We start from the raw sequence: 10,534 nt of genomic DNA, 5'->3' as shown, positions 1-10,534 counted from the left end.
CATAAAGCTACTGAAATGTTCACACAAAGGAGCATAATCACTCCTGATCAAGCACATTTTATCTGCAATATTAAGAAACCTATCATTCAACCTTATATTAAATAAGCAACACACACTTTCCAAATCTCTTCGCTTCTATCTGCCATTTCCCCAGGTAGCACAGGAAAGACGATCATACTGAGGAGTGGGAGCAATTTCTTGAAAGTGCTCGGGCCAATTTGGACCCATCACCTCCCGTTCAACCTCCGTCTAAAATAAGGGTGGCTATGCTTTGGCACTCTAGATCAGGGTTTCCCAAACTTGGTTCTCCAGCTGTTTTTGGACTACAACTCCCATCATCCCTAGCTAGCAGGACCAGTGGTCAGAGGTGATGGGAACTGTAGTCTGAAAAAACAGCTGGAGACCTAAGTTTGCAAAAAAAAAAACCTGCTCTTGATGTTGTTGCAACTACAATTCCCATCAGTCCCAGCCAGCATGGGGATGATGGGAGGTCTAGTTCAACGCCATCTGAAGGCCCACTTCTTTGTCACTTAAAGCACATCTTATCCATTCAATTGGACCCCAACTGCCTGAGGAAGCCAATCAGAAAGCTTCGAGAAACAACCTGATTGGCTGCCATTTTGAACAGCCTACATTTCAGAAGAGCAAAGGCTGCCACGCATTTGCAGATGGACTTTACTTAAGCCATCTGGTGGCCCTCACATTCTGACTTTCTGAAGACTCATTAGCTGATCCCACCAACCCGGTTTAAATCATCAACACCAGAGTTCCCATCAGACTTTGAAGGAAGGTTGCGCATGCCGTTGGGATAAACTTTGGCCAAACCCTGTAAATAACGGGTGACCCGCAAGCAGTCCTCATTGTTATCTGGTGACAGCTAAGTAGATCAGCGCTTGTTGGAAGCAGGAAGACTGGCGCAAGGATCAGCATTTGCGGGAAGAGGTAGGAACAGGCCTCAGTCGGAGTCGCTGCTGCTGGAAGAGGAGGAGGAGTGCTGTAAACAGAAGAAGGGGGAGCCTCATGAGACTTCAATTCTGACTCAGTGTTACTGCTACCGAAATCTAATCAGGGCTTTAATCTATCCCAGAGCTCAGCTCAAGAAAATGTCAATTGGGGATATAAATGCCTCATTATCAGCTAAAATTACTGTTTCCTATACACGCAGATTGGCTGAAGGAAGAGACAGACTCTGAACATGTACTGCAGGGGAGGGGAAACTCCCCCCCCCCACTGCGAAGAGCCGTTTGCCATGGACAAAGTCAACTGGAGTTTGCAGCCGATGGTGGGAGAAGCCAGAGTTAACGGGAGGTGGAACTTGCAGCGTTGAATAGTGCTCCCCCCCCCAGTGCCACTATTTTCTCTCCCTCGGTGCGGTTGCTGCCCCCCACTGCCCTCCATCTTGGTCCATTTCACTGAAAGGGAAAAGGGACCCCTGACCATTAGGTCCAGTCGTGTCAGACTCTGTGGTTGTGGCGCTCATCTCGTGTTACTGGCCGAGGGAGCCAGTGGACAGCTTCTGGGTCATGTGGCTAGCATGACAAAGCCGCTTCTGGCGAACCAGAGCAGTGCACGGAAACAACGTTTACCTTCCTGCCGGAGAGGTACCTATTTATCTACTTGCACTTTGACGTAGTTTTGAACTGCTAGGTGGGCAGGAGCAGGGACCGAGCAACGGGAGCTCACCCCGTCGCGGGGATTCGAACCGCTGACCTTCTGATCAGCAAGCCCTAGACTCTGTGGTTTAACCCACAGCGCCACTGACCCATCCCCAATTAAAAAGCGGTCCAAACTGACTACTTGCAGAGGGCTTCCCCACCCTTTCCGCCTGTTTCAGTTCCATTTTCTTCTTCTCCCTTTCTCTCTCTCTTGGGACTCCTTTTCCCACCAACTGGCACAATTGCTGCTTTCTGAAGACGGCCATAGTTTGACTGAGGACCAGGCTGTCAGAGGTCAAAGCTCTTCCCTGCAGAAAGGAGTACCTCTCCCCAACCACACTATGTACCCTCCTCGAACACCACCCCATATTCTACAGCTACACCGCAAAATACTTCTAATCACAAACCCCACAGACCCTGTCTGGCTCAGGGTTGAAGGCCCAGTGACCATTTACCTCAGACCACCAGGCCTTCTCTCCTCTACCTCCATGGCAGCCTCCCTCAACATAATGCCCCCCAGTAGGGCTGGGCGATACCTGGTTTTCAACATTGTGATATATGGAGAGCTAAACATCGCAATATACTGATACAATCACAATGCCTGTAATAAGGATGGAGATACAAAGAGGCATTGGATGGCTTCAGTTTTTCCTTCATCGTGATTTTTGCAAAGTACACACACACACACACACAATCACAATTCACAATACATCACCAGGTCAAATATTATGAAGCTGATATCACAATATGGAATTCAAACTGCTTTTGGGACGATGTATCATCCAGCCCTAACATACGTTAACGATTCATGTTATATCGCAAGGTCAAATATTATGAAGCTGATATCACGATATGGACTTCAAACCAGTTTTGGATGGAAATAGCACCCAGTCCTAGCCCTCAGATGTTGCTGAATTCCAACTCCCATCAGCCCCATCTAGCCTGGACAACGATCAGGGCTGATGTGAGTCCAGCAACATCTGAAGAGCACCAGATTGGCTAGCTTCTTGAGGCACAGCAACAAGTAAAGAAAGTCCAAGATTCCTGTTCTTCCCCAACCCTCCTGTCAAGGGGTGGCTCCCCCCTTTAGATGTTGCTCATGAGAAACGACAGGCTCTCCGGTAAGCTAAAACTACAGTGGTGCCTCGCTAGACGAAAATAATTCGTTCTGCGAGTATCTTCGTCTAGCGATTTTTTCATCTAGCGAAGCACCGATACAAAATAGCGGTTTTCGGGCGACGCAAAAAAATTTTTTCGTCTTGCGAGGCAGCCCCATAGACTTTTTCGTCTTGCGGGGCAGCCTTCCGCTAGCGAATGCCTTTCGTCTAGCGAGTTTTTCGTCTAGCGAGGCATTCGTCTAGCGGGGCACCACTGTATTTATTTTCATAATGTAGTTACAGAGTCTCTGACATACGTCTGGTCAGTTACTTTCAGTTTCTCGGAGTGGCGGGCTCTGTCTTGCCCGCCAACACAGCCAATGCCTGGGCACTTTGAAACAGCATCTGCGTCGTCTCCCCCCCCCCCAATCATCTCCTCCTCCTGTCTGAGACCGACTGCTCTTGGTCTTTGCCCTGCCCTCCTATAGCCTGGCACCTCTCCCTCTTCCGGTGACAATTCCTGACGGGGGCTTGAGCTGGGAGATGAATCAGTGGATATTATTGGTGGCTGCTCTCTGTAACCCAGCGACCCCCCTTCTCTGGAGGAAACACTATCCTGCTCCTCTCTCTCTCCCTGTTCCTCCTGAGTAGCCCCTCTTTCCCTGACACCTCCCTTCCGCTTTCACACACCTTCCCATGCATCTTGTGGTGCTTGTGTGGCTTGTTCATCTTGTGCGCCTTCTTCATCTTCTTCTTCATCTTCTTCGCTGCCTTCTTATCCATCCCATGGGTCCCCATCGCAACAGCCCCGGGCAGCAAAGGATTCACCCCCATCCCTCCGGGCATACCCGGGGCAGGTGGGGGGTAAGGACCGCCAGGGGGGACAGGGTAACCAGGTTGGTGTCCAGGATATGGGGGCAGGATAGGGTGACCTGGTGGGTATGCAGGTTGCCCGGGGATCCCTGCTGGGGGCCCAGGATATGAGCCAGCAGGTACTGGACCTGGAGGAAAGGCAGGATTCACAGGAGGGGGGTGGGCAGGGTTGAAGCCTGCTGGATAAGAAGGGTTGGGAGGATAGGCAGCTCCTGGGTAGGCGCCTGGCTGGCCTAAAACAAAAAAAAGGGAGGGAGAGGAAGAAAGTCTTATCAGTTGCAAGGCTAAATGAAACACACAGCAGTCAACCTGAAGCATCTTACCATTCCGTCTATGTCATGGGTAGGCAAACTAAGGCCCAGGGGCTGGATCCGGCCCAATCGCCTTCTCAATCCGGCCCGCAGACAGTCTGGGAATCAGCGTGTTTTTACATGTCCTTTTATTTAAAATGCATCCCTGGGTTATTTGTGGGGCCTGCCTGGTGTTTTTACATGAGCAGAATGTGTGCTTTCATTTAAAATGCATCTCTGGGTCGTTTGTAGGGCACAGGAATTTGTTCATTTCCCCCCCCCCTTCAAAATATAGTCCGGCCCCACCACAAGGTCTGAGGGACAGTGGACCGGCCCCCTGCTGGAAAGGTTTGCTGACCCCTGGTCTATGTATACTAGGCAACATGAGCAAGACACCATCTCTAAAACATAGGAAACGGTCTTATAACAAGTCAGAGCAGTGATCCATCCAGCTCAAAATTTTCCAAACAAAGGGGTCTTTCCAAGCCCTACCTGGAGGTGCCGTCAGGGATGGAACCCGGGATCTTCTGTTTTGCAAAGCCTGGGCTCTACCACTGAGCTATAGATCTCCTACAACAGTTCAGCTGCTCCCTGAACTGGGCACATCCACACATGTTCCACTCCCAACCTCAGCCCATCAAGCTTGCAAGGAGAAGCAGTTCTTCTTCCTTCCACATTTCTGCTTGTTCTGCAAAGGAGCAGCCCCTGCGCTTTTGGCCACACAAGTTTCAACCTCAATCAACCCAAGGACCTCCGGCGTTCGGAAAGCAAGTCTCCCCTAACACTAACGGGAGAAGGAACTTCGGATTCAGGAGGTCCAAGGAGGCCATGTGGTTGGCTGCGGAGAAAGCTCAGGGTCTTTCGAAAGCAACAACACATCACTAGTGACAGCTAGCAATGTCAAACTGAGCCCTCTGCTGAATCGCTGAGGACAACTCACGGGCAGTGAGGTCAGGCAAAACAAACGTCTGTCCTTGACTTGAGACAACCTAGTTCTGTTGCAAGAAAGCAAGACTGGCCCAAGCCAATTGTGACTAGACTTAAAATGCCTTCTGTTTTTCCTCTTGGCAGGATTACCTTCACAGAGCACTTGCAAGATCTTTGCCATCCAGGTGAGTTTTAATGCTGATCAGGTACACCAGCACAATGGCACGAGAGGTGCCTTGGGAGTTACCAAGTCAGCTCACTCTCTTTTCTTAAAAAATAGCATGGAAGCTATTTAAATGTATGGATACAAGCACATGACTCAGTGCGAAGAAAGCACTCAGAGACCTTTCTGGAGGCAGCCAACGCCCATCAAAAAATGCCCTCCTGCCCAGGGGTAGCTCACATGCACCTCTGTGGCCATCCATCTATGCATATTCCCTAGAGAGGTACCCTGGATAAACCCATCAGTCCTTCTTCCCACTTTACCTGCATTGGGATCCCACATGGTTCTCAAGGAGGGGAGAATGTGTCACCTGGGTAGGGAAAGATATTGTTAGCATAAACTCCGTAAAGTTAAAGGCCATCAATTACTGCATAAACAGGCTCATAAATCAAGTCGGAGGGAAAGATTTCTACTCATAACAAAGTCCACGCCATAAGGTCAAATTGCAAAAAGACAAGCGCTACAGGCTACACAGACAGAGTTACACAGATTCTACTACGTAGAATTTAATTTAAGACAAGGATTATCCAAGGACAATAGTATGCGGTACACAGACTGAAATTCAAGTTTCTGACAACTTGTTTTATAAAATAGTAAGTCCCTAGCCATCATGAATATGGATCTATGTTTTTGTATGTTTGAAAGCATGCGAGGGCCCACACTAAATTACTGGAAGGCAAGTGAAAAGTCTACCATGTGTATTTCATTTCTCCCTTCCAACTCACGTTTTTTTCTAATTTGATTTTTCCATCTTCTAAATCAGTATGAAATTAGGTTTATCTGCATCTTAAGTATCTAAATAAGGTTATTTTGGAAATCTAAACTATACATCATCAGTGTGTTACTCATACAAAATTCAAGATTCAAAACTAGATAGGTCAATTATATCATTTCATGTTTATAATTTCCAGGCTATCTTTCCATCATGCAATCCTCAAGGTTTATCTACATTTTAAATACGAAGTTTTTAAGATAATATTTTAGCTTCCTGTTAATTAAGTTGCTTTGAATGTATACTTTATATCTGACTTTCTTTGGTAATGTTTTATTCCATATTTTTTATTTGGTGTTTTAAACCTCACTTGAGGTTTTTCTTTCTTTCTTAAAAACATAAAGTGGTATAGAACTGGAATTAATAAATAATAATAAATAAGGTTATTTTACAAAACTAAACAGTCTATCATCAGTGTGTTGCTCATGAGATTAAAACATTCAAACGATGTTACAAAGTTACTATTATTCTAAGCACAGCAATATTTCAAGAGATAATGGGGCAGAAGTGTATAACCAACCAAACTTCCTGAGCTAAAGGAAGTTTCCATAAACGCCGCTAACTGACTTATGATCAACAGGAACCTAGCATTCTGATAAAGCCTAGAGAACAGAACAAATTATTATCCCACATCCGGTCCAAGAAGGCCAAAAATCCACCGTCTTGATAGGTACGAAGTGGCCAGCCTCTCTTTCATTCATGCAGTGATACCTCGGGTTAAGAACTTAATTCGTTCTGGAGGTCCGTTCTTAACCTGAAACTGTTCTTAACCTTAAAGCACCACTTTAGCTAATGGGGCCTCCCACTGCCGCACAATTTCTGTTCTTATCCTGAAGCAAAGTTCTTAACCTGAAGTGTTATTTCTGGGTTAGTGGAGTCTGTAACCTGAAGCATCTGTAACCCGAGGTACCACTGTACATAGAAGTATGGTTTTAAAGAGTTCCCTTTCATAGGGTTTCTGAACATGCCCCTAAGTGGTGGGCCCTGCACCAAGGGAGAGGGCAAAACCCAGCACTTGGGGTTGTTTTATTTCAGAAAATGAGTGGGGATATAGCATTGCTGCCATCTCCACTGCCCATTAAGATCCACTGCCCTTCAACACACCCTCTCCTGAACACCCAAGTCTCACCTTAATGGTTCTTCTTTCCTCTCGCTTATCAATGTCTCTCTTTCCCCCCTCTATCTCCTCTGCCTAACATTACAGTCCAGTCACACTAAGCAAGAAGGCACCCAACATAATTTGCATAGCTTGTACAGACAAATGGGAACAGCAACCAAATGTTGCAGTGTTGAGTGGTCCTGTTCAGGGTTTCAACCAACCAACCAGCTAGCTATTCCTTTTCCAGGATACTCTATTCCATCCCCCCACCTGTTTTCCAGTCTTCGTCTTTATCCCCCCCAACAATCAAGTCAGCAATGCATTCTATGCCTACTGAGCATGCTCATTCATAGAGTTGTTTGTGGGTGTCCACACCCCCATTTATGAGTCCCCTCCCCCTTTGAAATGCTTGTACTTTTGCAGATCTTGGGATTTCCCCAAGACAAAGGCTGCCATTTTGGCTACAGCCCAGACTCATCGAGGATGAGTCTGCTATTAGTATATAGAATTTCAGCACTGACTAAAAGCTAAGAGTCTCCAAAGTGGTCCAAGAAGATCCTGATTCGAGTCTCACCTGCATCACGAACCCACCAGGTATCTCAAGCCTTAACACCACTGAGGCAAGTGAATGGAAAATGTTCCCACACTACATGCAAACGAGTGATCTGCCCTTTTATGTATATGCTATTGATGAGCATTTTAGGTAAAGGTAAAGGGACCCATGACCATTAGGTCCAGTCGCGGACAACTCTGGGGTTGTGGCGCTCATCTCGCTTTATTGGCCGAGGGAGCCGGTGTACAGCTTCCGGGTCATGTGGCCAGCATGACTAAGCCACTTCTGGTGAACCAGAGCAGTGCACAGAAACGCCGTTTACCTTCCCGCCGGAGAGGTACCTATTTATCTACTTGCACTTTGACGTGCTTTCAAACTGCTAGGTGGGCAGGAGCAGGGACCAACCGGGAGCTCACCCCGTTGCGAGGATTCAAACCGCCGACCTTCTTATCGGCAAGTCCTAGGCTCTGTGGTTTAACCCACAGCGCCACCGTGTCCCAATGAGCCTTTTAGGAGGCTTTAAATTCTTATTTTTAAAAGGCCTTCTCGGTAGCGGCACCCACCCTATAGAACGCACTCCCATCAGATGTCCCAGAAAAATAGTCATTTATATTTTAGAAGACATCTGAAGACAGCCCTATATAGGGAAGGTTTTAATGTTTAATGTTCCATTATGTTTTTATATATGCCGGAAGCCGCCCAGGGTGGCTGGGGCAACCCAGTCAGATGGGCGGGGTACAAATAATAAAATTGTTATTAATAATAATGTTAAGTTTTTGTAAGCCGTTTTGAGTTCACCTCAAACAAATAACAAATGAAACAACAACAACAGTAAAAGTAGAAAGGCAACAACAATAGTAAAAGTAGAAATGGGAGACTAAATATGGGATATAGCCCCAATCGTACATTAACTGCTGTGCAGCAAATGCTCCACCAAGAACACCCCTTAAAAGTTGCCTTTTAAACTTTTTAGAGCCCATTTATACATGCATACATATATAATCCTTCCACAAATTGCACAAATTGCAAGAAATCCTACCAGATCGCAAGGATTCCCGTCCCACCCACCTACCTACCTTCACCTTTGCAACCTCTCTCCGCCTTCTCCCCTCACTCCCTTCCAAGTTCTGCAGCAGCAGCAGCTACTTCCTGGAAGCCTTCCTGGGGCTGCTGAGCTCCGTTTCGCATGGTCCCTCCAGCCCATTGGCTCTCGGCCGTAACCGCCAACTTCCCATAGGAGAGGCTGCGTGTCCATCAGAAGCTGCGGCTCAAGCAGGCGGGGTAGGCGGCGCCTTCCACCAATGACTGTTCGGACGCGGGCTGCAGATAAAGGAGGGAGGGAAGGAAGGAAGGAAGAGGCCAGCCTTGTTCTGGAATTATTGCAGAATCCAAGTGTCCCTATTTTCCAGGGACATCCCAGCTTTGGAGAAGCTGTCCCGGTTTCTGATTTGATCCCAGAATGTCCCACTTTTCCTTAGGATATCCCTATTTTTATTGAAGAAATGTTGGAGGGTATGTTAATTCCACTTATTATTTCTGCCTGCAGACTTGAAAGAAACTTTCATTCAAACTGAGACTCTTGTTTCTTTTCATATTTGTAATAACTGTAATAATTTTAAATTAAAAAATTCCTTCCAGTAGCACCTTAGAGACCAACTGAGTTTATTCTTGGTATGAGCTTTCGTTTGTTCTTGGTATGCATGCACACAAAAGCTCATACCAAGAACAAACATAGTTGGTCTCTTGAGGTGCTTCTGGAAGGAAATTTTTTATTTTTTATTTTGTTTTGACTATAGGCAAACCAACACGGCTACCTACCTGTAACTGTAATAATTTTGGCATGCAGAATACACTTGGTCAATATATTCGCATGCGTTCATCTGAACGTTTAAATTTTAATTTTTATGTAATGGTTGCAGTCAAAGATAGCTCTCAATGCAACCAGGTTAAACAGTTTAAAGATGAAAACATTCTGTTATACGGAGTAGAAGTATACATATTAACTGGGTTGTGGAGTTCTTTAAAAATGCTGCAGCTTTGAAACTTTAAAAAGGCAGCAATGGTCACTTTTGGTTTGCTCAATTAAATTGGATTAATTTATTATTTATTGAATTATATACTGCCCTAGACCCGGAGGTAGGCAGTTCACAGAACAAAATTAGCAATGACTTGCCTTAGCACAACTAATCCATTAAAAAATGGATCAGAGTTGTTTGCAGTTTGAAAAGTGATGGGAGGAATGCAGCGAAAAGTGTGGGATGAACAATGGTGGGAAAATATATGAATGCCCTAGAAGTAAATTAGGCTTATTGCCTTATAATTGCCCATCAATAAAGGCTGGATACAGCGTATCCAACACTATACAGTACATTATAAAAAGGTAAAGGGACCCCTGACAATTAGGTCCAGTCGTGTCCAACTCTGGGGTTGCGGCGCTCATCTCGCTTTATTGGCCGAGGGAGCCAGCGTACAGCTTCCGGGTCATGTGGCCAGCATGACAAAGCCGCTTCTGGCGAACCAGAGCAGCGCACGGAAACGCCGTTTACCTTCCCGCCTGAGCGGTACCTATTTATCCACTTGCACTTCGACGTGCTTTCAAACTGCTAGGTTGGCAGGAGCTGGGACCAAGCAACGGGAGCTCACCCCGTCACGGGGATTCGAGCCGCCGACCTTCTGATCAGCAAGCCCTAGGCTCTGTGGTTTAACCCACAGCGCCACCCGCGTCCCACTAACTATACATTATACATACACGATTAAAAACCATGCAAAAAAAATTAAATCACAGATCATCAGCTAACTATTACAGATGTTTTCTTAATCGCAAGCATAAGCCTGGCAGCATAGACAAATCTTTGAAGGTGCCTGCTTGAAACTTTATTGGGAGAGCATTCCACAGGACTGGGTAAATGTCGCTAATGACTTGGGTTTCTGCTGGTGTGAATTGAGCTTCACCAACTTGTAGGATGGCCAATGATGCTCCAGATAGTTTCTGCAATTGAGATAGGACATAAGGCAGTCCCTAAGGTACTCCGGACCTAAGTTGTT

The 10,534-nt window shown here is 46.3% G+C and overlaps 1 protein-coding gene across 1 annotated transcript; it reads right to left on the bottom strand.

Annotated features, from left to right (window-relative positions):
* Positions 1–440: 440 nt before the first annotated feature.
* Positions 441–8,647, bottom strand: PRR13 (proline rich 13). Its single transcript, XM_033138490.1, has 4 exons — positions 8,562–8,647; positions 5,329–5,375; positions 3,443–3,858; positions 441–994 (listed from the first exon to the last, which is right to left on the bottom strand). The coding sequence occupies exons 2-4, from the start codon at positions 5,345–5,347 to the stop codon at positions 956–958; spliced, it is 474 nt and encodes a 157-aa protein (XP_032994381.1). The 5' UTR covers positions 5,348–5,375; positions 8,562–8,647; the 3' UTR covers positions 441–955.
* Positions 8,648–10,534: the final 1,887 nt, after the last annotated feature.

This window comes from Lacerta agilis, chromosome 2, assembly GCF_009819535.1.
Source record: "Lacerta agilis isolate rLacAgi1 chromosome 2, rLacAgi1.pri, whole genome shotgun sequence".
In the NCBI taxonomy this organism is placed as follows: domain Eukaryota; kingdom Metazoa; phylum Chordata; class Lepidosauria; order Squamata; family Lacertidae; genus Lacerta; species Lacerta agilis.
The sequence above is the reverse complement of the archived record's forward strand: the minus strand, read 5'-3'. Positions and strand labels throughout refer to the sequence as shown.